The sequence below is a fragment of the Paroedura picta genome, chromosome 1, assembly GCF_049243985.1.
Source record: "Paroedura picta isolate Pp20150507F chromosome 1, Ppicta_v3.0, whole genome shotgun sequence".
Lineage (NCBI taxonomy): Eukaryota > Metazoa > Chordata > Lepidosauria > Squamata > Gekkonidae > Paroedura > Paroedura picta.
This window is the reverse complement of record NC_135369.1, coordinates 114,343,133-114,369,550: the sequence shown is the minus strand read 5'-3', so window position 1 is coordinate 114,369,550 and position 26,418 is coordinate 114,343,133. Positions and strand designations below refer to the sequence as shown.

General features: G+C 42.3%; 2 protein-coding genes across 7 annotated transcripts in view; both read left to right on the top strand.

Moving 5' to 3' along the window:
* Nucleotides 1-21,935, top strand: part of LOC143819127 (uncharacterized) — a 35,160-nt gene extending 13,225 nt beyond the window's left edge. For 2 of the 5 annotated variants that reach the window (XM_077300350.1, XM_077300342.1), the window contains exons 5-10: nucleotides 5,064-5,248; nucleotides 8,802-8,956; nucleotides 13,993-14,155; nucleotides 16,152-16,310; nucleotides 18,529-18,696; nucleotides 19,103-21,932. In XM_077300350.1, coding sequence (XP_077156465.1) covers nucleotides 5,064-5,248; nucleotides 8,802-8,956; nucleotides 13,993-14,155; nucleotides 16,152-16,310; nucleotides 18,529-18,696; nucleotides 19,103-19,273 — 1,001 coding nt within the window. In that variant the 3' untranslated portion in view covers nucleotides 19,274-21,932. Of the gene's footprint in view, nucleotides 1-5,063; nucleotides 5,249-8,801; nucleotides 8,957-13,992; nucleotides 14,156-16,151; nucleotides 16,311-18,528; nucleotides 18,697-19,102 lie in introns of all 5 variants that reach the window. The other 3 variants (XM_077300313.1, XM_077300323.1, XM_077300331.1) reach the window with 3 other exon arrangements.
* A 3,105-nt stretch (nucleotides 21,936-25,040) lies between these two features.
* TPD52L1 (TPD52 like 1) overlaps nucleotides 25,041-26,418 on the top strand; it is a 53,670-nt gene continuing 52,292 nt past the window's right edge. For both annotated transcript variants that reach the window (XM_077300281.1, XM_077300277.1), the window contains exon 1: nucleotides 25,041-25,248. In XM_077300281.1, the coding sequence (XP_077156396.1) occupies nucleotides 25,230-25,248 (19 nt within the window). In that variant the 5' untranslated portion in view covers nucleotides 25,041-25,229. The remainder of the gene's footprint in view (nucleotides 25,249-26,418) is intronic.

The window sequence follows — 26,418 nt, the reverse complement described above, 5'->3', positions numbered from 1 at the left end:
CAATAATGCTGGGCAGTCTTAAGCTCCAAATCCTGGCACCCGCCCAATGACTTAAAGATGACTGATTGCCCATATTTGCAATCCAAAAGCTTTTTCTTCCCCCCCCCCCTTTTAAAGCTTTGATGGGTCGCTCTACAGAAAGGTCAGCAAATTGGTTACCATTGCCTCCCTCACCAATAGGGGACTGTAGGAGAAATTCTCCTCCTTCTTGTCTAAGCCGGTGTCTTCTATCATTAGCCCTTGCAATATAGAAAGTCACGCTGGGAACTCTTGTGTTGTTTTAAGTGGCTGTACCAGACCACGAATCTTTGTACGGTAAACATAGTTTTATAATCTCCTTTAACATTATATGATAATTGCAGTTACCCCATTTTCAGTGCCCATCTCCAGAGAAACCCATCCACCTTCTTTAACAATTGTACAACCAAGTTTTTTGGCAGATGATTTTTAAATAGCAAATAAAGGAAAGTGGGGAAAATATTCCAATAGCAAAAGACTTACAGTTCCATTGTTCACTCCCAATAAAGTTGTTATACAAATATTAATCCAGTTTTGGAGGTGTTTAATCCAGTTAGAGGTCCAGAAGCAGAGAAGAAAAAGGATAAAGTGAAGATTATAGAAATGGCAGATAGCGATGCCGGGACCCCACTCATGGGAGACTTCTGATCCAAAGGATTGGAGCCTCCATGGATCTGTTCAAGGCCTCTGGCATTCCTGAGGAGACTACCAGAGGAGAGGTAGGAGGAGGTTAACATGCCTTTCCCATTTCCGCTGATCACAGCTGCAGTTAATCCACTCCCAGTATGGGAGCTTGCAAAAAGGCAGACTTTCTGCGCTACCATCTTCCACATCCTCCATTGTTCCAATATTTTTGCACACTTTTATTCTGTTTATTTTTCTAGTTTATTAAATATGGGTTTTAGCTGAGAGTTTTATATTTGAGTTATATAAGAATGTGTAAGTATTTGTGAGGTCTGATCATTTGATGGAGCACAGAAGGATTATGGAACATAAAAATGGAAAATAAACAAGGTCTTCGGTTGACAACTGTATATATGTGATAAGGAAACCTGATTTTAGAGTCTTTAGTTCAGAAAACAGCTGCTTGGCCAGAACAATTTTGTACCATCTCTGTATGGCGTGGTGGGTGAGACATTGGACTACTGAGGTTACCTGATGGGTGAGATGAAAAGCATTTTCAGAGCATTCCTCAGTTGAGTTACACCCTTCTAAGTCCATTGAACTCTGTTTAGGGTGGCACTGTCAGTTGCTCATTCTGTAGAACCTGAAATCAGTGGGCCACTATCTGAAGATCCCCTCCAAGGGTTATTCAGCCAGACATTATCCAGTTTGGAATTACCAGAGAGATGCCTTGCTATGGTGAAATGACTTTTTACCCCAGGCACTTATGTAAAAATTAACAACATTGGAACCCAACTATTTAATTTGTACTGCTTGAATGTTTGGAGAACCAGAGCCACCTTTATATATAAGCAAAAGGTTGCAAAACAGGTTTTTAGATCTAACTTTTAATCTGCAATTTTGGCAGGAAGTCAATTTATTTGTTAACAGATGTAGCCTATCTTTGCCTGGAACACAAAAGATGCATGTGATGCAGTTTGCAGAGAGAACTTTCTTTGAGGTAGCTGGTACTCTGTTGTTGTTGTTGTTAGGTGAGAAGTCATGTCCAACCCATCATGACCCCATGGACAATGATCCTCTAGGCCTTCCTGTCCTCTACCATTCCCCGGAGTCCATTTAAGTTTTCACCTACTGCTTCAGTTACTCCATCCAGCCACCTCATTCTCTGTCATCCCCTTCTTCTTTTGCCCTCGATCGCTCCCAGCATTAGGCTCTTCTCCAGGGAGTCCTTCTTTCTCATGGCTGGTACTCTAGATTAAAAAGTTTTTAGATACCCTGCCCAAATTGTTCAACCTAATTCAAAGTAGCATTATAATAGTCTATCAAATCAGAGCCAAAGAAAGTTTCAACTCCCACTTTTTAAAGGGATCCTTTAAGCAGGGAGTCTGACAGCCACTTAGCAGTTCCCATCCCATGCCCCAACTTTAGCAGTAGACTAGCTCATTCATAGCAAATGGGAACCTCCCTAAAAAGACACATCAATTCTGCCTATTATACAAAATTGATTTGCCACAGATTTAGACTCCTCAAGGCTGCTTGTTAGCCAGCATATTCGTCTCACTTTTATACCACTTTGTTGACTGAGAGCAGTGGAAAGAGTTCCTTCTTCAGATGCTCTGAAACAGTTCTGTTGAATGTACTTTTTCATTAAAAAGATAGGAGGATAGTTTTCAGAAATGATTTGTAGGATGCCTTCAACACATGATTGTTAAACAAAACCCCAAATTAAGCATACCCATAACTCTCATGCATTCCTCAGTTTGGTGGATATCAGTGAGGTATTTATTGGCAGTTGTCTCCTTTGGAATGATTTCCCAAAATTTAACTGGGCCAAAAAAAATCTCCATATTGGAGTGAGGAACTTACTGTGTAGATCTCATGTTAAGCAGCACTTGATCTTCTTTACAAACATCTCTACATATCACTATCTGAAACAAAGCCATGAACTATGCTTTACTAGCTTTATATAGACATGGCCCACGGCCAACTTATGCACATAGCAACAGGCACTACCAATTCTTATAGAGTAAGCAGGAAGGTATTGACTCTCAGGCATTATACAACTTTCACAATATAAGCAATTCATATTGCAGATGTTTTGAAATATGGTGGCAAATAGATTGAGCAGATCCCCAGATGGGCATCATGAATGGATTTGGTGTTTTTTCCAGTGCTACAGGTACAAAATGAAATGCCCATAGTTTTTCTGTGTAAGGGTCTAAAACTCTTAGTCCTTGGAGGTGAATTTCAGATTTGTTGCAGCAAATAAATATTCTATCCCCCTCCCCCAAATATGGGTGTTGTGCAAAATAAATCATATTCTAATAGCTCCCTCCTGTCCCAGACAAAACTAGTTCACATTTTATATCACTGCCTGAACAATAAACCATGTTGCCACTGGCTAAAGACTTTTGTGTATTGTGTCTCATCTAATTTCTTGACTTAATGACCTCTAAAACGCCCTATTGGGGAAGGCACTGGCAAACTACCCCGTATTGAGTCTGCCATGAAAATGCTTGAGGGCGTCACCCCAAGGGTCAGACATGACCCGGTGCTTGCACAGGGAATACCTTTACCTTTTAAAACATCCTATAATTGACAACTTTGTTTCGGTCTTGCAAACTGTAGGCTGTGGCTTCCTTTATTGAATAAATCCATCTCATGTTAAGTCTTCCACTATTCCTAAAGGACTTGTCAAGTTGACAGAAAGTGCTTCTTCATAATTTCAAAGTATTACATTTGTAAATTTGGCTTATTCTTATGTGAACAAGATCTTTTCTTATCTGGCGCAAGGAGTCTTTGTGGTAGCTGGAAAACCTTCGACTATAAAATTCTTCATAGCCTAATGAGAAATTGTGTAGTTAGACTCCTATGAATGATGTTAACCCTAAATTCTGTTCCGTAGATTCATTATTTGGGAATCTTTGGGTTCCGTGTCTATCAGTGACCATTTAGTAGCTATTTCAGCTTTTCACCACTCTTTGAATAGCAGAATAGTGTTATTTAAAAGAAACATAATTCCTTCTTTAAAGGGTTGTAAAATTTGTATCCTCCAATAAAATTTCCTATTCTCCAATGGAGTTTGTCCCTTGTATACTTAAACAATGGTAAAAGCATCTGAAACAATATCCATCTTGGTGTAGTGGTTAGGAATGCGGACTTCTGATCTGGCAAGCTGGGTTTGATTCCATGCTCCCCCACATGCAACCAGCTGGGTGATACTGGGCTTGCCACAGCACTGATAAAGCTGTTCTGACTGAGCAGTAATATCAGGGCTCTCTCAGCCTCACCCACCTCACAGGGTGTCTGTTGTGGGGAGAGGAAAGGGAAGGTGACCGTAAATCACTTTGAGACTCCTTCGGGTAGAGAAAAGCAGCATATAAGAACCAACTCTTCTTCTTCCTCCATAGAAAACTGTTAGCTACTATTTCATTTTGTAGATTCACAGAACAAAGTGCTCGTTTGAACTTCCTTTCTTAGCAAAACAAGCAAAACCAGGTTGACCTCTTTGGATTCCACTACAGCTCAGGCATCCTCAGCTGCTTTTCTGAGAGGAATCTCTACATATGACATATATAGAATGGCTACCTGGTCTTCATGTGCAGACAGATACTATTCAGTTGAGGTGAATGCTATTAAAGTAGCAGGCATTTATCTAAGAAACTCACTCTCACAAGCCATCTCTGGTTTCCTGCCTCCCATGTGGGACTGCATTGAGTCCACAAATAGGAAAGCATGATGGCACTTACTTGTAACTGATGCCCGAGAGGTCATCTGTGCAGGCGCCTATCGTTTTCTGCTAGCTCTACTGAGCTTTGTAATGCGAACAGTTTCTAACTCTTGTACCGGTTTGAAGAGAACTGAAAGTTTTTTCTTTTTTACACAACCCAAAATCAGAGGGGGGGGGGAAACATTGGAAATTAGACATGCTTTCACTCCAGTCAGTTCTAGAACTTTCCACAGTTGCCATGCATGCACAGTTCCTATATATGATTGCTAGATGACCAGACAAAGAGAACTGCAAGCTTTTTAAAAAAGAAAGGAACACCATTCTCCCAGAATGTTGTGCCATCTTAAATTTATCATTTTTAAAATAAAATTCTGGCATAAGTTTTGTGAACCAGAGCTATCTGACAAAATGCATTTTAGATAGGGATCGGTGATTCTCAGGATCATATGTTTGTAGGGGTCCTTTTCCCCTGCAGGCCACAAAAGCTTCTACTAGAGCAAAAACTTGTTCTTCTTTAAGGTGCTACAAGATTCCTGTTTATTTAATCTCCTGTACTTTTTAATTAACTACAGGAGTGATAATGTTAGCACTTTGGCTTCAAAACAAATTTATTCATTTATTTAATATTTATTCTACTCTAATCTTGGTAGAAAATTTTTTGAAATAAATTTGTAACTGTTTCTTCCTTTAGAGCATCATACAAGAGAAAGGCAGGATTTGGTAGAAGAAATCATTCAAATGAAGAGACAGAAGGTACAAAAAGACAGGCAGATCTCTGAAAAGGAAATGGAGATACTGCATGCTAAGCAAGAACTGGAACAGCAAAAAATGAACCTGAGTAACAGTGAACAGACAGTTCTTGTATTACAGACAAAGGTATATTGATTGATTTTCCTCTCTTATTCTCAATTATGAATAGTTAATTTCATAATTTCTTATAATTTTATTCAGGAATACAAGGAATCGCAGGGTAGAATCTTTTATGTTTTCATGTAAAAATGTACAAGTTCAAGGTTTGTTGTTGTTGTTGTTGTTGTTAGGTGCGAAGTCGTGTTCGACCCATCGCGACCCCATGGATAATGATCCTCCAGGTCTTCCTTCCCCGGAGTCCATTTAAGTTTGCACCTACTGCTTCAGTTAATCCATCCAGCCACCACATTCTCTGTCATCCCCTACTTCTTTTGCCCTCAATCGCTCCCAGTATTAGGCTCTTCTCCAGGGAATCCTTCCTTCTCATGAGGTGGCCAAAGTATTTGAGTTTCATCTTCAGGATCTGGCCTTCTAAAGAGCAGTCAGGGTTGATCTCCTCTAGGACTGACCGGTTTGTTCGCCTTGCAGTCCAAGGGACTCACAAGAGTCTTCTCCAGCACCAGAGTTCAAAAGCCTCAATTCTTTGATGCTCGGCCTTCCCTTATGGCCCAACTTTCACAGCCATAACTTGCAAATGGGAAGACCATAGCCTTGACTAAATGCACTTTTGTTGGCAGGGTGATGTCTCTGCTTTTTAGGATGCTGTCTGGATTTGCCATAGCTTTCCTCCCCAGGAGCAAGCGTCTTTTAATTTCTTTGCTGCAGTCCCCATCTGCAGTGATCTTGGAGCCCAGGAAAATAAAATCTGTCACTATCTCCATTTCTTCCCCATCTATTTGCCAGGAATTGAGAGAGCCGGATGCCATGATCTTTCTTTTCTTGATGTTGAGTTTCAAGCCAACTTTTGCACTCTCCTCCTTTACCCGCATCAACAGGCTCTTTAGTTCCTCTTTGCTTTCTGCCATTAGAGTGGTATCTGCATATCTGAGGTTGTTAATATTTCTCCCTGCAATCTTGATCCCAATTTGTGACTCCTGTAATCCCGCTTTTCTCATGATGTGCTCCGTATACAAGTTAAATAGGCAAGGCAACAGTATACAGCCTTGCCAAACTCATTTCTCAATTTTGAACCAATCAGTGATTCCATGTTCAGTTCTCACTGTTGCTTCTTGACCTGCATATAAGTTTCTCAAGAGACAAATAAGATGCTCTGGTATTCCCATCTCTTTAAGAACTTGCCACAATTTGTTGTGCTCCACACAATCAAAGGCTTTAGCATAGTCACTGAAGCAGAAGCAGATGTTCTTCTGGAACTCCGTAGCTTTCTCCATGATCCAGCGTATGTTGGCAATTTGATCTCTAGTTCCTCTGCCTCTTCGAAATCCTGCTTGTACTTCTGGAAGTTCTCGGTCCACATATTGCTGGATCCCAGCTTGTAAAATTTTGAGCATAACTTTGGTAGCATGAGAAATGAGTGCAACGGTACGGTAGTTTGAACATTCTTTGGCATTGCCCTTCTTTGGGATTGGAATGTAAACTGACCTTTTCCAATCCACTGGCCATTGTTGAGATTTCCAAATTTGCTGGCATATTGAGTGTAGCACTTTTACTGCATCGTCTTTTAAGATTTTGAATAGTTCAACTGGAATGCTGTCACCACCACTAGCTTTATTGTTGCTCAGACTTCCTAAGGCCCATTTGACTTCACATTCCAGGATGTCTGGCTCCAGGTCAGTAACTACTCCATTGTGGTTATCAGGGATGTTAAGCTCGCTCTTGTATAGTACTTCTGTATAATTTTGCCACCTTTTTAAAATTTCTTCTGTTTCTGTGAGGTCCCTACCATTTTGGTCCCTTATCATCCCCATCTTTGCATGAAATGTTCTTTTCATATCTCCAATTTTCTTGAAAAGATCTCTGGTCCTCCCCATTCTATTGTTTTCTTTTATTTGTTTGCACTGTTCATTTAAGAAGGCATTCTTATCTCTTCTAGGTTTTCTCTGGAATTCTGCATTCAATTGGGTGTATCTTTCTCTTTCTCCCTTGCCTTTCACTTCCCTTCTCTCCTTAGCTATTTGTAAAGCTTCCTCAGACAGCCATTTTAATTTCTTGCATTTCTTTTTCTTTGGGATGGTTTTAGTTGCTACCTCTTGTACAGTGTTGCAAACCTCCGTCCATAGTTCTTCAGGCACTCTGTCTATCAGATCTAATTCCTTAAATCTATTTGTCACCTCTACTGTATATTCGTCGGAGATATGATTTAGTTCATACCTGAGTGGCCTAATGCTTTTCCTTACTTTCTTCAATTTAAGCCTAAATTTTTCAACAAGAAGCTGATGATCTGAACCACAATCAGCTCCTGGTCTTGTTTTTATTGACTGGATAGAACTTCTCCATCTTTGGCTGCAGAGCACATAGTCAATCTGATTTCTGTGTTGACCGTCTGGTGATGTCCATGTGTAGAGTCGTCTCTTGGGTTGTTGGAAAAGAGTGTTTGCTATGACCATTGTATTCTCTTGACAAAATTCCACCAGCCTGTGGCCTGCTTCATTTTGTACTCCAAGGCCAAACTTGCCTGTTATCCCGGTTATCTTTTGGCTTCCTACTTTAGCATTCCAATCTCCCATGATGATAAGCACATCAATTTTTGGTGTTGCTTCTAGGTGTTGTAGGGCTTCATAGAACTGGTCAACTTCATCCTCGTCAGCAGCAGTGGCTGGGGCATAGACCTGGATTACTGTGATTTTGAATGGTTTGCCTTGGATTCGAACTGAGATCATTCTGTCATTTTGGGGATTGTATCACAAGACTGCTTTTCCTATTTATTGATTATGAAGGCTACTCCATTTCTTCTGCGAGATTATTGTCCACAGTAGTATACCTGATGGTCAGCTGAATTAAATTCACCCATTCCTGTCCATTTTAGTTCACTGATTCCTAAAATGTTGATGTTCAGTTTCGTCATCTTGTGTTTAACCATGTCCAACTTGCCTTGATTCATGGATCTGACGTTCCAGGTTCCTATGGAATAAGAATCTTTACAGCATCGGACTGTCTTTTCGCCACCAGTTACTTCCACAACTGAGCGTCCTTTCGGCTTTGGCCCAGTTGCTTCATTCATTCTGGCGCTACTCGTACTAGCCATCTGCTCATCCCCAGTAGCATATTGGACACCTTCCAACCTGAGGGGCTCATCTTCCGGCATCATATCGTTTTGCCTTTTGAACTTGTCCATTTGGTTTTCATGGCAAAGATACTGGAGTGGTTTGCCATTTCCTTCTCCAGTGGATCACCTGTTGTCATAGCTCTCAACTATGACCTGTCCATCTTGGGTGGCCCTGCACGGCATAGCTCATAGTTTCACTGAGCTACACAAGCCCCCTTGCCACGACAAGGCTGCGATCCTTGAAGGGGGAAGTTCAAGGTTATGCAGTCCAAATTAGTGCAAAGGAATAACCTCAGATATAATAACACCAGGTTATTTTAGACTACACGTAGATATACATTTAATATATAACTGTGTTTAATGTTCAAAAAAGCTTAGAAATATCTGCGTTTTGGAATTAATGATTTAAAAGGCTCTGAGGATACTTATTTATTTTATTTCATGTACTGAAAGGTGAAGCACCAGTCTGAACAGGAGAGCAATATGTCCATGGAACTTTCTGAGAAAAGAGAAGAATTTTTGAAACTCCAGTCTGCTGTGCATGCAATGGAAGATAAAATCTTCAACAAAACAGCAACTGTGCAAGAACACATCACTCAAAAACTACGGTACTAAGCAGTGAATCTGCAATATGTTCAAAGTTTCACAGTGTGTGTCCTGTGTGACTGAGCTCGACTTCCCAAACTGGACCTAGAGTTACACAAAAGAGTCAAGTGTAGAAAAGAAACTTCATCTCCACTGTCCCTCACTTCAGTTGCTGACTTAATTTTTAATACCCCAATAGAATGAAAATTTGCACCAAACCTAGACTTATACCATCACATTTAATTTTCAGGAGTTAGTGACAAAAGTGATAGAAAGCCACAGTGTAGTCTAGTAAGAATAAGGCAAAATGTGGTAGGATAATCAAAGATTATTTATTTGAGAGGTAATAGGATATGTGGAAACAGTCAATATTCAATATCAAAATACAATACAGCACATAGGTATTTGTAGCTATTCTCAGTGCCCATAAAATAAATCTATATAATGCAGGGCAAACCTCAAGCGGTAAATAGCCAGAGGTGCAGAAAAGGACATCAAGGAAAAGGATTTTACCTGTCCTGTTTTGCATCAAGAAGTCTTCTTGGAGAAGCAGACCTCACACAAGCTGGCATGTGGAGTTCCCTGAGGGGCACTGAGTATGGATGTGGATGCATGCTCATGCACCAAGCTGGGATCTAGGCAGTTTCCTAACAATGGTACACAAGGATCCAGACAGGAAAATCATGTGGGACAGGATAAGGTTTGGCCAGCAAGTCAGAACCCAGAGTATGCAATTTAAATACAGAGCAGGAATTGGAATGATAATAACATTTCTTGATATAAGAGTTGGGAAACAATATAAACAAAACGTTTGGATTTCCTAAGCTTGGAGGGAGGTGAGGATATTTAGGGGGACATCAGGACTCTGGATTATTTGGGAAAGGAATGGGGGCAGGGGGCTCTTGGGAGGTTCTGTATGCTAATAAGGAAGGAGGGAATACTTTGGGGCGGAGAGGAGGAACTTATATGGCAGAAATCTTTCCCAAAAAAGCAGGAAAAGTGGATGGTTAGAGATGAAACATGTGTCTCTGTGCACATCATAAGCTGTTACAGAAGTCACTGATGAAGGGGTTCATTCTTATGTTAGGCAAGGCAACAAAAGTGAAATATTTCATGGAACATTATTTGGGGCCGTTCCGCATTCGTCCAAAATAGCACAATGGTTACTAATTGAAATCGCTACAGTTTTGCCGTTATGCACAACGTCGTTGACAATCTGCAACACTCCTGAAACCGATCCGCAAAAAGCGCTTCATTGTAATGCTTTCAGGGAAATCCCAAAAAGTGGATTCATCCTCCGGAAAGCGCTACACTCCTGCAACCAATCTGCAACACTAGCGGGAAAGTTCTGTGTGTTACCATTGTTGCGGTTTGTGCAAAGTCCCTCCCCCTGGCTCTCACCTCTGATCTTCCGGTGAAGCGATTGCCATTTTTTTTCTCCGAGCGAGCGGAGATCAACGCACCGGCAAGCCTTCATTTACCCAGCGAGGCTTCCCCGGCTGCAGTCCCTCTGATTAAAGTCACCAAGCACAAGCAACACAGAGGCCCGTTTGCTGGTTTATTTTCCCTTTATTTTTCACACTGTTTTCGGCCGAAAATCGCGCCCATGAGGGGGGATTTTTTTTTTCACTCGGGGGGGGAGCGTGGCAACGATGAAACGGCAGCTCAAACACCACCTGCTAGCTGGATGGGTCTCTCCGTTGCAACGAATCAACGCATATTCGTTGCAACGTGTGTGTGTGTTTTTTTAAACCTTCCTTAAAGGGAAAGGGGCTGTTTGATAACGGCCGCCCATTGGCTGCTTGACGGCCAGGGGCGGGACACAGCTCAGCAATATCGCTTCCTGGCTAGCGATTTTTGCCGAGACCGGAACCCTGTGGGAAACGATAGAAACGCAACTGGATTCCACTACAAAGGCAGGTATGCATAACAACGAATTCCACTATTTAAAATGGCGATTTTTCGTTCCGCAAACAGTTTGCAACATGGATCCCGGTGCGGAATGGCCCTTGGGTTTGGAATGCTTAGAATAATAGTCACAGACTTGCAGGGGCTGATTGGGTCATTTCCTCTTCAGGTTTCCACTAAGCCAGGCTTGAACTTTCTGAGCCTGTATGATAGCCATTATTATTTCACCTCTAAAACTGGACCATGTGAGGTAGCTTTCTTTGGCCATGTATTCTGCCTCATTTGCCTCTTTTATCCTGTACTTACCCTCTTTCAAGGGGTCCCAGACATGGCCTGCAAGATGTTATGTTTCACAGAATAGATGGGCAAGAGGTAGAAACTAATACCGAGGGCTATTCCGCACTAGTTCAAAATTGCACAATGGTTGCAAATTGAAATCGCTACTAATTTGCAGTTATGCACAACGTCGTTGACAATCTGCCACACACCTGAAACCGATCCGCAAAAAGCGCTTCCTTGTAGCGCTTTCAGGGAAATCCCAAAAAGTGGATTCACCCTCCGGAAAGCGCTACACTCTTGCAACCAATCTGCAACACTAGCAGGAAAGTTCTCTGTGTTACCATTGTTGCGGTTTCTGCAAAATCCCTCCCCCTGGCTCTCTCCTCTGATCTTCCGGTGAAGCGATCGCAATTTTTTTTTCTCGGAGCAAGCGGAGATCAACGCACTGGCGAGCCTTCGTTTACCCAGCAAGGCTTTCCCGGCTGCAGTCCCTCCCCAGAGCTGTTTTAAGTCACCAAGCACCACACAGCCCCGTTTGCTGGTTTATTTCCCCTTTATTTTTCACTTTATTTTCAGCCAAAAATCACACCCGTGCGGGAGGGGGGGTTTCACTCGGGGGGAGCGTGGCAACGATGAAACAGCAGCTCAAACACCACCTGCTAGCTAGATTGGTCTCTCCATTGCAATGAATCAACGCAGATTCGTTGCAACATGTGTGTGTGTGTTTTTTTAAACCTTCCTTAAAGGGAAAGGGGCTTTTCAGGAGCATGATAATGGCTGCCCATTGGCTGCTCCTTTGATTGACGGCCAGGGGCGGGACAAAGCTCGGCAATATCGCTTCCTGGCTATTGATTTTTGCCAAGACTGGAAACTTGTGGGAAATAATAGAAACGCAACTGGATTCCATTAAAAAGGCAGGTATGCATAACGACGAATTCGACTATTTAAAATGGAGTTTTTTCGTTCCGCAACCAATTTGCAACATAGATCCTGGTGCGGAATGGCCCCAAGAAAATAATTGTGAGAATCTGATTATCATGAAAGATTATGTGGAAACATCAAATATATGTACAAAGAGCTTGAAAAGTTCCACCAGGCCTACTGGCTTGCATCTGCAGGGCACTGGCACAGCCTGCTTCCACCATCCCAGAGGTTGAGCCTGGCCACAGGGCAGTGATGGCAATGGAAGAGGAAAGGATGCTCCACCTGAGCTTGATGGGCCCACTGTTAAGGTGCTGATCCTCCTTGGAATCATAGAGTTGCAATGGGCCATACAGGCCATCTAGTCCAACCCCCTGCTCAATGTAGGATCAACCTAAAGAATACTGGGTGTAGTATGCATGGTGTAGTGTGCATGGGGCATTTTACTCACTCCCAGATCAACTAAATCTCTATGGTCTTCACTGACCATTTTGATTTTGGGTGCTTTAAATTTTCCCTCTGCAACATGCATAATTGATTCGTGGTGACCTTACATCAAAAGCGCTGTGTGAAAACTTGCCACGGGGCACTAAAGTGATCAAGCTACCCGAAAGCCCCCCTACCCACTTCATGTGTTCTCCCTCAATGTCTCTCAGGGTGGTGGGATAGGGGATGAATTCATACCCCACAGATGTTGGGAAGGGTGGAACAGCACCCCCTTCCCCAGAATCAAAGGAAGAAAACAGCCCTTGGAAGAAAGAGACAGGAGTGGGGTGGAGAATGGGAAAACATAATGTGCATCAATTTTCTTGGCATTAGTCTCTACCCCTTAGTAGAATTTTTAGCTATACAGATGTCCTGATAAGTTTCAAGATGATCTGTCATTCATATCTGTGTTACAGGCATATTTAAATAGATCTGGTTAGAATAAGGTACTGGATGGCAAGTTCTGTGCAAGCTGGTGATCTTAATAGGCCAGCACCTTGAAGTCACTGGATGCTTAAGGTTGCCCCATCCAGGTGTCTGGAAAGAGCTCTCTCAGTCCTGGCTGTTAATGACTGAATAATCATGTTGTCCAAGAATGGCATTGATGGTCAGTATATCTCAGCATAACTCTAGTGTGTGGACAAAGATGAGTAGCTTGGTTATCACTTTCTGCTGGGAACCAGGTGAAGTTACTCATATGCTGCCATACTAGTTACATAGTCTCTTAAATTAAAGTAAATTCAGATGTTGCCCAATAAGCAAATACATATGTGGAAAAATCACAAAGGTCCTGCCCAGGAAAACAAAATGTAAGTAATAAAGCGATTGGATCAGATCCAAGGGACTGCCTTCCCCTTCCTTCTGCAACGCTTACACTTCCCAAAAAGTGGGGGACCAGGAGGGATGGTTACTGGGAAATGGGACTATACTGAGAAATGTGAATTAGCAGAAACAGCCCCTGTTCTTCTTGTGCAAGTGGAAGTGTACCTAGGATCCATCCCATAGTGCGTTCTGATATGTACAGGGTTTCCACGCACATTTTTGTTTTTCATTCATATTGTTCTATAATATTATACAGAAAAAGGCATAATGAATCTTTCATCAGCAGAGAAATTTGGCCTCTAAAATGTTTTTAAAATATGTAAAAATACATTTACCTATCACGTGGGTTTGGTATTTAGCAAATAGCCCATTTTATCTGAAAATGGGTAATTAGGAAACTCTACAATATTCTAACTTTGAATGAGAGTATTATGGAGCAATGTAACTGGGAACAGCCCAGAGGGAAGACCAGCCTTACATTTTAAGAATAGTGCTATGTGCAACCTCCAAATAATGACTGTAGTAAAAGAAAAAGCCTTGATCTGGGTGGAATCCAGAACCCCTCATACACTTGATCCTTCTGTGTTTTTGCAAAGTGTGTTCACTTAATGTCTGCTCCCATTTACATGTTGTTTTGAATCAGAAATGAGATATCTTTCCTTCATCAACAAATACGACAGAGAGAGCTTCAGGCAGAACAGACACGTCTCTTAAGAAGTAAAATGATGGATGACTATGCAGCCTTGACCAAAGAGAATGCTACACTTCAAGCGCAGCTACTAGAACTTAGCAAGCAAATGGACATTGTAAGGAAAGGAATGGTTTGGCAAACTGGTACACATTTTTCCAGAGATTATAGATGGGAAAAGTGCAGTAGTTACATTTTCTACAAGTCATTTTTCATAGTCTTGTAAAAACAGACAATCCCTGAAGGCCACTGATAAAAAAGTAGGTCAATTAAATATTCATTTTTTCCTTTTTCTCTCTAGGAGTTAAATGTTACTATTCTTAAATTGCAGGATTGCAGGATCCAATAATAAATTTTATTCTCTGCTTAAATTATACTCAGTGGCAAAAAATATTTCTAACTCATTGAGAATTAGGTACGGTTATAATAGTTGAGATACCATGGAGCACAGAAATGTAATCTGAGCACATTGCATGTTTGGACACAGAGTTCATCTGTATAAGGAGTTTGAGACACTTATACTTGAGACAGTTATACTTACTGTCTGATTATTCCCTGTTCCAAACATGTACTCAAGTCTGTGTTCAGGCAGAAGTTAGTATGGATCTAGTGGGGGATGTCCTCCCCAAAAAATCCAAGATGCAATCATGTGTAATTTTCATGCTCCACATTCCTCTTAACACTTTTAAGCAATTTCTTCTTTTTCTCTGGTTGGGTACAAGCACACCCTGCATTTTGTATTTACCAGTGGATACATGATTTTGCAAAGATTTGTGTTAAGGACTTCCTTAACACAAACTAAGCTATATAGTGTAAGGATTTGAAGCTGTTTGTGACCAAGGAGGTCTCAATTGGGCAGCCCTGCAGTTTATCCTGCCAGAACTCTGCCTGACTCCATGGTATCACACTTTTCCACAATCAGCTGCATGTAGAATTAAAACACCATGCAGTCTTCAAGTATTTAGTGTGGCTCTGCACTCCAGCATTGCCCATCAGCATGAGCAAGATCTCATTATATGTTAATTTCAAAGTAAGTTCTATTCAGTAATGATTTTATTTCTCTGTTCAATTGTCCTTTTAAATTTTGCTGTTGTGATTTTTAGTCAAATTAGTTGCTTCCTGTTTACTCAAAGTGGCTGTGATATTCCTGTATCAAACTTTAATTATCAGACCTTGTTTCCCAGGAAAAGGAGGGAAATTGATTACTGCTTTTCTCTTTGCAATTTAATTTTGCTTCTTTAGGGCTACTTCTGTCTCATTATATACTTCCCGAACATTTGCAGCGGCTGCAGTATTCCTGAATCAATTCTTAATCATAAGTCTTTGTTTCCTGAGAGGGAAGGGTTATTTTATATTATTTTACTTTATATTATCATCATTTTGTGAATTGTGCCATTATAATTATGAAAAGTAAAATTTAAGAAATGAGCTGTCATTTTGGTTAGAGAAAAGTAATAATTAGTTTTCTTCGTCCTATTCCCACCCTACCCCTTCCAGCAGAACCTGAACCAATAATCTGTATTGATTGTTTCAGGAATTCATCATGAGTGAACAAAGGAATAACTAAACAAAAACAGCTATAAATGATTGTAATGTGGCTGAAAAAAAGCAAAGCAAAATAAGAATTGTTACTCAGTGATTAATTAAGGAATGCTGGCCTCTGCTGTGGCGGGTTGAACAGGAAGTAAAAAGGGAGTAACTAATTAAACAGAAATATCTGTAAAAGCAACAATTTGAAGACATCATATCCTTGGGAATAGATTTTCATAGTCCATAGTGGATGAGCTGGCATTGCAATTTTGTGCTAATTTAGAAAAATAGGTAAAAATTAGGTCTGATAAAAGGCAAGGGGATCACTAGGAACGTTTTAAAGTGCAATTAGTTGGCAAATACCTTGTCTGAATTATCTGTTAAAAATGGATGAAAAATATTTACTTCTATCAAGGGGTTAGAAGCAAACTGAAAAAGTTAAAATGTCCTACAAAACTCAAGAATGCCAGTTAAACAGCTAAAACTGCTTGAATGTTACACTTTAAACTCCCATGGATAGACTGTTGTTTCTACAAAATATATATAAAAGATGCAATTTCATATCAGTCTATGTAACATTACAGGAGAGAGGTCTCTGGGAGGAGAGTTATACATCTCATACAACTAGCATTGCTCAGTTTTTGACAGTGAAAGACCACCAGGAGCATCTGCAAGGAGAGATCAAAAGGCACCAAGAACTTCTGGAGCAGGAAAATGACACCTTGCAGGACCTTAAGGAAAAGGTTGTGTGAATGAGCTAATGTTTTCTTCCAGAAACAAATAATAGAAGTCTGTATGAGTTTCATAGGTCAGGAAATGGTTGTCCAAATTCAGAGAAAATCAGAGCATTTCTTTTTATTTATGTTTGGTTTCAGTCAAGAATGTGGGCTCATGGGGAATTTGTATATGTTTGTAGGATCAGTCTTATAACCAATTTTTCTTGGTTGTGGCCATAAGCAGAAGCAGGGCATATGTTTTGTTCACAGAAACAATCTCAGGGGAAGGACACTGAGCAAAGGCTGCTTATGCTAGTCGGAGCAGACAGGAGGTCAACAGATGGTTCAGTGCTCTGACTCAGAAAAATGCAGGAAGACAGAGATTCAGCATAGGGTGAAAAAGGCCTGGTCCCAGCTTTGTACTTGGTGGGATAATTTAGAATGCAGGGACACGTAAGAGTGAGGGGTGATAACTGGCAGGATGGATGGGCAACTCTGTTATGGCTGTGGAATATTCCCCTCCCTGTTTTTGACCTACCCTTGAGAGAATAAGAAAATGGGTGTGTCTAGGCCAACCTCTATCATAGCCTGCAGAACACCAGGGGAGAATGGATCAGTGCAGAAAGAGCTGAGCACATCTCTCCTGCCTATGGATTCTTCCCAGAAAATGTCTTCTCTCCCCCGCTACTAAAGAAAATTGGGTGATTGAAACTATACAGTTGTTGTTATAGAATCATTGAGTTGGAAGGGATCTCCAGGGTCATCTAGTCCAACCTCCTGCAGAATGCAGGAAATAATATTATTATTATATTCCCTGTCTGGCTCAGGGCAGCTGACAAGTTTAAAACCATCTGTCAATACATTAACAATAAATAATTAAATAAACAGATCAATAATTGAAAACAATGTTTAAAATGCCTCCTCTTATTCAATATATACCCCTTACCGGGGGGGGGGGGCTACCCAGTGTTGAGGAGTTTAGAGGTTTAGATAGGTGGATGAGTTCTCAGGTAGGCCAGATATTATTTCCCTGGCCTTAATCACAGGCCTGGCGGAGGTCAGTTTTACTTCTTTGGGGGTGAGGACCCTGAGCAAGTTGCAGTTGCTTGATTTTAATGCTCTCTGGGTGATGCGGCGGAAGAGGCAGTCCTGTAAATGCAAGGATCTCACACCGTTTAGGCTGGGCTTTTAAGGTGAGGGTCAAAACCTAGAACTTGATCTGGGTGTAGTCTGCACAGAACTTTTTACCCACTCCCAGATGAAATAAATCCTTCCCGTGTACACTGAATTTGATTTCCATTTTGATTTTGAGCACTTCAAATTTTCCCTCTGCAACATGCATGATTGAGTGAACCTACCTTTCCCCCGCGATATCCAGAAGTGGATATAAGCTTCAATATTTGAAAAATCGCCATCAGTAAGTGTGCAGATTTCTGCTTTTTGCAAATTAACTTCCTTCTCCGTGCCTCATAGTAAAGCAGTCTTCCCTGATTGGCCAGGGAGTCAGTTCAAAGACTTCCTGGTTCCCGGTTGCAAGGCTTTTCTTAAAGTGTCTGTGCTCCAGAAGTTCTTAATTCTCTCAGCAGAAATTTGCCTCTTGGATTTATTTTCCCTTGTGAGGCTGCTGTCTCAAATACCCCCCCACACACACACACACACTCCTTGTTCAAGGAAAGAAAGAGACTCCTGCTGTGCTTGGCTCCTCTCCCTGCTCTGAGCTTCCCTAATCAAGTACAGAACACTTTCTGTTTCAATTGGAGGATAGGGGTAGAGGAAGACCTGAGTTCAAATTGATCTGAATTCAGCACAACGGAAATAACAAAGTAAGTACAGAATCAGCCCTGGTCCCCACCTTAAGGATACTGACTTATATGCGAAACCATGGAAGATTCCTTAAAGAACTTTTGGCATTGTGACTTTCCATAGGCTCTGCAAAGAGAACTGCTGCTAGCATCCAGGAAGTAGGGCTTTGCATAAAATCAGTGGGCAGGAAACAGAATCACCAATGGCGACAGAGAAATAGAGATTTCCCCACATCTAGGGATATCTATCTTTCTCTAGATTTTGCCTAATAACTGTATCTTAGCTACTGTCCCATCTCCCAACTGCCCAGTCCTCTGCTTCAATGAAAGTGCATAATAAGCTGTAGAGCATTGTTCACCCATACCCTTTTGTTACTTTTAGGGTTGCATGCATTTTGGGGATTTTGATTCTGATTAATTTGTTCCTTGTGTTTTTGTTCCAGATTAGCATTTTGGAAAACAGAAGTACATCTCTCGATTTAAATGTTGCAGCAATCAACTGCCGAGTAGCTGAAATGAGAACTATGTTGTACAAAGAGGAGCAGAATAAGCTTGAGCTAAGAAGAGATAAAGCTTTGCTGGTCAATCTTGTATCTACTCTAGAAAACAAGGTACTCTTTTATCCCATGTCTGTTAGGCTTAGGGGATAGCAAGCAAGGATGTATTAAGACTGACCTGAAAGAATGCTCTTAAGAGGTCATTGTCACGAAGACATTATTTACTGATAATGTGGCTTTTTCTGTGGTATGAGCTTTCCTAGAAAGTAGTCTGTCCCATCAAAAGATACAGAAAGTGGATATTATTTCAGCATAGGTATAAGGTAAATGTAATGGTTAAGTAATTTTCTAAACAATCATACGTGTGTTCACTTTGAAGTCTGTTCCAATGAATGCAGTAGACATGCACCCACGCAAGGATGTATAGAATTTTAGCCTCGACTTAGAAACTACACTGGTTTGCATTTGGTTATGTATTTTGGAAAGAGTTCTACTTAATATGGTTGTTTTTGTCCTTCAGCTTGCTGGGAAAGAAACCAGTTTTCTGCAGGCATCCGCAAGGATGCTGCAACTGGATGAAGCAATTTCAGCATTAAAAACAAGGCATGAGCTGCATCAGTTTCTTGAAACGAAAAAATGGGAGGAAAACTCCAAAACAACAGATTCCATGAAGAAACTCAACAGTCCATGACAGATATTGCAGCTGGTACAGGAGAATATTAATCTGTGAACCTAGATGGGCATTTACTTCCTGATGGACACAGTTACTCGGACACTGCATAAAGTTCATATGATATAATGGAACTTGAAGAATGATTGCTGAAGTGTTCATTTCAAGTTGTTCATTCTGAAAATCAAGGATACTTACACTAGTGGTCATTGTAGTAAAGAAACGATGAGAAATTATGTAAACCATAGATTCAAGTGGGTAGCCGTGTTGGTCTGAAGTAGCACAACAAAAATAGAGTCCAGTAGCACCTTTAAGACCAACAAAGATTTATTTAAGGCATGAGCTTTCAAGTGCAAGCACTCTTCTTTGATGGGACCAGCAACAACTGGGAAAGTGTCTGCCATTAATTACTAATGGGAACAGTTTTATTTCTCCAATGTTTTTGTGAACTACAACTGAACTCAAAAGGACTGATTAGCTGTTTTAGAAATAAATTATCATATGGCATCATATGGCTTAATTTGGATATTATGACACAGTTTACTAATTTGCCATAATTTACTTTTGCCCTATATCTCCACAGTTATTTCTCTTGTAGTCTGAGGAAGAGTGCATACAGTCAAAAGCTTATGCCTTGAATAAATTTTTATTGGTCTTAAAGGTGCTATTGGACTCTATTTTTGTTATTGTTATTGTTGCTAAATTTCTATAAATTCAGATCCTACTTATAAGAGCATATTTAATTCAAACGGACAAGGACTGAAGAGCAGATCGTAACTGAGGAAAGTTTTCTGTTTTATATATGTATATATTTAAAAGTTAGCTGCCTCGAGAGCTTAGCCAAATGGCAGGCTATAAACTGGGGGTGTATCTGGCTGGTTGCCCATCAATGAGTAGTGTCATTGGCATACTGTAAGGCTGAACCCTGTGTCCCCATGTCAGTGAGGCAGTGAGCTAAAATCTCATGGTTAATGGTGTCAAACACAGCTGTGAGGTCAAGCAATACTAGTAGTGCTGATTTGCCTATGTCTAGTTGCCTCCAAAATTCATCCATGAGGGTGGCCAGTGCCTTTTCCATCCTATGGCCAGGCCAGAAACTGGACTAGAATGAATCCAGGGTGTAAACTGCACGGAGCTTTTATTCCAACCCCAGGTCGATTCAGTCCCTGCCCTCTACACAGAATGCGATTTCCGTTTGGATATGGGGTGATTTAAATTTTCCTTCTGCAGCAAGAAGGATTGATCCGGAGTGACCCTACCTTTACTGTGCAATATCTTAGAGTGCTTTTAAGCTTCAATATTTAAAGGCTGTTTTGAATCTGGGCTCTCCTCCGTGGTAGAGGACCAATGATTGGCCACAGGTGGTCATGTGACAAACTTGCCTTAAAGGAGAAGCCCCTAATTTCTCTCAACTTATTTAGGTCTTGGATTTTTTTTTCTGCCTTCTTCGATCCTCCCCCCATTCAAGAAAAGAAAGGATTTTTTCCTCCCTCCTCTGACTTCTTCGATCCTCTTGCCCCCTTCAAGAAAACAAAGAAAGAGTCTCCATTTGCCTCCCCCCCTTCTGAACTACCCTAACCACGTTCAGAACACTTTCCTGTTTCAATGGGGAGGGGGGGGGAGAGGAAGACCCGAGTTCACATCGATCTGAATTCAACAGGATTGACAATGGAATAAACAAAGTCAGTGCAGACTCTGCCCAGGACTGATGCTTCCTCTAGGAGAGCCAGTATGGTGTAGTGGCTAAGAGGGATGACTTCTAACCTGGAGAACCAGGTTTGATTCCCCACAGACTCAGCTGGATGATCTTGGGCTAGTCACAGTTCCTAGAGTTTTTTCAGCCTTACCTGTCTTACAGGGTGTCTGTTGTAGAGAGAGGAAGGGAAGGTGATTGTAAGCTACTTTGGGACTCTATGGCTGTCTGCTCAACCACTTTACCCAGAAACAGCAAATGCTAAATTGGCCTGTAATTTTCAGCAGATCCAGTAATAGTTTCTTCAACAGGGGCCAGACCACTTTGGGAAGGCCCCTGAAGATTGGGACAGATTTAAAATCTCCTGGAAAGGCTTCCTGGTCTTCTCGTTGCTCACTTTAACAAGACACAAGGGAAAAGAATCTAAGGAGCATGTTGTCAATCTTACTGAAGCTACCACCCTGTCAACATCAGTTGGACTTAGCCTCCTGAAGCGATCAGAGTTAACTCTCGATGATGGCCACCTTGGCTCTAGCTCATTTACTGTATCAACAACTAGAGGGAGGTTGTGGTGGAGCAACAAGATTTTATTGGCAAAAAAGTTCGCAAAAGCCTCACAGCTAAGACTCAGTTGAGAACAATTTGGGTGCTCTTCTTCCAGGGCTGTAAGAGACCAATTATTTTAAATAATTGAACTGGACATGAGCTAGCGGATAAAATGGAAACCACAAAATACTCTTTTTTTGTGTCTTCTGCTGCCATTTCATAGGCCTTCATAAGTGCCATACAAGAAGTTTTTGATGCTTTCTTATATTTAATTCCTCTGTATTATTAAATATAATAAATAACTAAATAAATACTCTCTAGATGTCTCAACTCCTGTTTCTTTTTGCATCGAAAATGAATTATTCAATGTGTATCCATGCAAATTATGGTTTGAAAACGTGTTGCATGCTAATGATTACATAGGAATCTGCATCTTAATTTAAACTTGGTTATATCTTTTTGTGTTTCATTTCCATTTCTAGTTTTAATTCGTTTCAGTTAGATCTATTTTTATTTATGCACTATTATTAAAATGTATTAAGTATGGAATGTCTTAATCTAATCCTGTGCTTTTGCAGCACCAGTCTTTAGCTCAACAGTGGCCTGCTTCATACCAGGCACTTCTTGGCACGGCAGATATTAGGACCATGCCATTGTTATAGTCATGTTGCTTCTATATGAACTGTGTGGTTAGCAATGCTACTGGAGAGGGAGGGGGTGGAAGCAGAGATTTGCCTGTGTTCATAAAAGGATCATGATCTTGTAAATGTTGCCAAATATAATATCTCAATCCACAAATTTGAGTGGTAGGATCAATTTTGGCTAAAAATCTGGTGGATCTTTTTGGTCGGGATACATAAATTGTTTCTCAGTTGCATTCCGTAAACCAGTGTGTAGTGGGCTTCCTTTCATGCAATTAACAAGACAGTTCTAAAGAGCCTTCCGAGTTCATTCACTTCAATAGTCTTAGAAGGGCCTGTTTAGGATTACACTTAGAGGGTATCTTTCTGTGGTGGTTCTTTACTCCCTTTGTCGCCATCTCTCCATTTGAAGAGTTCACTTGTATCGTAACTGATACAACCCATCTACACATATCTTTTCGTCTTAATAAAGCGGTGAGAGGGTGCTGGGGAGAGCCGGGACTCATTGCCTAACTACCAATCAGGGAAGCTGTCCCAGCTGCCCCCTCCCTGATTTGCCATTTGTCCAACGAATGGTCAATCAGGAGGCATGTCCCGCCTCTTGCTGCATCCCCCTCCAACTTCATCCACATGGAAGAGTTGGTTCTTATATGCCACAGCGGCTTAAATTCGCCTTCCCTTTCCTCTCCCTATGAGGTGGATGAGGCTGAGAGAGCCCAGATATTACTGACTGGTCAGAGGAGCTTTCTCAATGCTGTGGCGAGCCCAAGGTCACCTAGCTGGTTGCATGTGGGGGAGTGCAGAATTGAACCTGGCTCACCAGATTAGAAGTCCGTGCTCCTAATCATCACACCAAGCTGGCTCACTTGGTGCCAGCCCGCTCTACTGCACTGATGCCCAGAGGTTAGCCAGGCAGTAAGTGTGCTGAGAAGGAGGGATGGGGCCCTGGGACCATGGTTAGGGGGAGGGAAATTGCCCAGCCTGGGAGAGAGGACCCACCCCAAGGCTTGCCATTGCATATGGGGGTGGGTGGGATGGGAAGTCTTGCAGCCAGCGGGTGGGAGTTGGGAGGTAAGGGGTGCTGAGCCTCGGCCTAGGCACCGTGGAGAGCACCCCACCACCACAGGGAGGCAAGGAGGAGGGCCTAGGAGGGGGACCTACAATGCAAGGCCTCGCCGCTGGCTCCCTACATGTGGCCCACACCAGCCTCCAAGCCTTGCACTCGGGAGGCTGTGCAGACTAGCCAGGTACTTGCCTGCCAGCTGGAGGGCAGCTGTGCCAATGCCTGGGAGGTTTTTGTGGGGACCATCTAGGCCTCACCTATGCCGCCTTTAAGCCTTCCACTTTGGTGGCTGAGCATGAAGATGGGTGTGGGGGGGGGCAGAACAGCCAGGCCTTGCCTGTGCTTCCTTTACACCTCGGGTGGCTGTGCGGGCAGGAGGGGGAGAACATCCACACCTTGTCTGCACTGTCTTTACACCTCTTGCTTGGGTAGCTGTGCACATGTGGGAGAGGGGGATAGCCAGGTCTCACCTGTGCCACCTTTAGCCTCCCGTTCAGCTTCCTGCACCCAGGGTGGGGCAGGGAAACAGCCAGGCTTTGCCTCCTTTAAGCCTCCCGCTAGTGGCTGTGCACATGGGTGGTAGTGGTGGTGTGGGGGGGGGGGGTGAAACAGCCAGGCCTCACCTGCACAGAAAGCCAAATTATTTTTTCTTATGTATATCACTATCAGAAGAGATGGTAGTGACTGCTACTCTTGTGATTAGAGATAAAGCTCCTCAGGGGTAGTCATGGGGATAAACTCTGCAATCTTTCTATTTGGATGTTTCACTGTTCACATGAATTATTAGAGCAGTCTGCTGCAGCTGCTCTAAATGCTGGAAAAGTCCAACCTTCTGAAGATCACTTGCCACATTTAAAATAGGTACAAAACATTTAGCAGGCACTAGTAAAGTTGACCTCAATAATGACAGCATTGTCATGAGCATTCTGCCACGCATGAGAAGGTGGATGTAACTCCCTGTGAGATACGTTTATTTAATCACCCTTTTCTTAGAGAGATCCCATGAAGTCTCCCATTTGCCCATATCTTCTGCTCAGTTGCACAAAAGCTGCCACATTCACAATAGTATTACCAGCTCTGGCTTGGCAAATACCTGAAGATTTTGAAGGAAACGCAGGAGGAAGGCAGGATTTGGGAAGGAGTGACTTCAATGGTGAGGTGATCAGATTGTCCCACTTTTGGAGGGACATCTGGGGGCACCTGGCAAATTGTACTTATGTTGAAATTAAAATATATATATTACAATATTATTTTTGCATTTTATGAAACTTTTTGTTGCTCCATATAGACCAAATTATTAATCAAGAACCCTCCCGGTCAATGGTGTCCAGCTTTACCAATGTTAAAATCTGGTCACCTTATTCAATGGGTAAAATGCCACAGAGCCCACCTTTCAAAGTAGCCATTTTATCCTGGTGAACTGATTTCTGTTGTCTGAAGATCAGTTGTGACGCTAGATCTCTAGCCACCTAGAAGTTGGCATCCTAAAGGTACTGTAGATTGCCCACACACGCGCATGCACACAGACCCTGGGCTGCCCCGAAAACACAACGATGCTTGCCTGGGATTTTGCTTTCCTTCTTCCAATGGTAATTTGCCCGGATCCCTAACCGACCCAGAAATTTTGTACGCCCCACAGGTCGTTGTTCCAGTCCCTGCCCTTGCCTCTGCTGGCCCGAGGAGTGCCGCCCAGGAACCGAGGAGACGGAGAATAAAAATTATTGCAAAAAATTATTGCACCATTAGGACCCACAAAGTTTTACTCCAGGCACAAGCTTTTGCGCGCAGAATGTGTTGTGCTCAAGCGGCCCGGCAGCTGGCGCTGTTTCGCAGCGGCGACACACGCGCGAGGGAGGCGGAGGCGGCCGAAGAAGCCGGTAGCGGCTGCGGTGGCCTTGCCGGAGCAACAGTTGAGGCGTGGAGGCAAACAGGCCGGGCGCGCTCCAGAGGCGTGAGGCGAGCGAGCCTAGCGGGTGGCCGCGGGCTGGTCGGTCCTGTGCCGGGCAAGCGGCTCCCAACAGACCTGGCGGGACAATGGAAGCGCAGGCGCAAGGTGAGTCCTACCTCCTCCTCCTCCTCCTCCTCCTCCTGAGCTTGAGGGAATCTCCCGCTCTCGGGACTTCAGCAACTTTCTCTGTTCATTCAGGGCGGCGGCGGCTCTCTCTTTCCGGCCGTGCTTCATGGGGAGGGCAGAGGGCTTTTGACCTAACCGTCGTCTCTGTTGTGCCTTCTCCCTGGAGGACGGTGAGGAGAGAAACTCGTGGACAAACTCTTCCTGCATCCCGTGGCAATAATGAACAACTCAAAGTCAGAAGCTTCCCAGGGCGCCTGTGTGCTTTGCAGCGGAGCAAGAGCGAGAGTTGCTGGACCAGAGTGTGCCTGGATGCGTAATGGGCAAGCCGTTACGCATTGCTCACCTGTGATCCGAAATCACAGGAAGCACATATCCCATCCACTGTTCCATAGCAAATGGCAGGTGAAATATTAAACGTCTTTTCACAGGACAGGCATCTTTGAATTTGCTATCCAAGTTATTGTTAAGATGCAATTCTCTTCAGCCAGTAATGGCTCTCTGTCATATTTCCCCCCCTCTTTTCTGTGTTTTGCATTTGGTATAGAATTGTTATAATATATAATATGCTATAAAATACTCCCATCACTCCCCAACCTCTCTCCAAAGAACTATTTGCCTTTTTCACTAGCTTTGTATTTATTCTCTTCTTGGGAAGAAAGTAGTGGAAATATTTACCCTTTTCTTGTGGAACAGAAGTTCATCTGTTTATTTTGCGTGTGGGATATAAGGAAAGCAATATATAGCTGCTTCCTGTTGGCTATTGTTGGAGGTGTACTGGCTGTCAAACCACCTTGATATGCTCATCTGCCTGATATAAAAACATTTTTATATAAGGTTTATTGCAGCATTCTCTCTCTAGAGCTTTGCCTAGGTTGCTGTGTAACAGGCTTGTCCAATGTAGAGCAAAGTGTTGTTATACCTCCAAAAAATCAATCTTGTTCCTGATAGTAGATCTTGCTTTATTATCAGATAGCTTTCTTCATTTGCTGTTTCTGTGTATGCATCAGATTTATTATCAGGCTCAACTGGAGATGGTGAAGCATTAACATTTCTTTGTAATTTATGGAAGAATATCTGGTTAAACTAGAGCTTTCCCATGCAGTGTTTGCTCTTTAATGACCTCTGTCCTCATAGTGGGAAGCTATAATC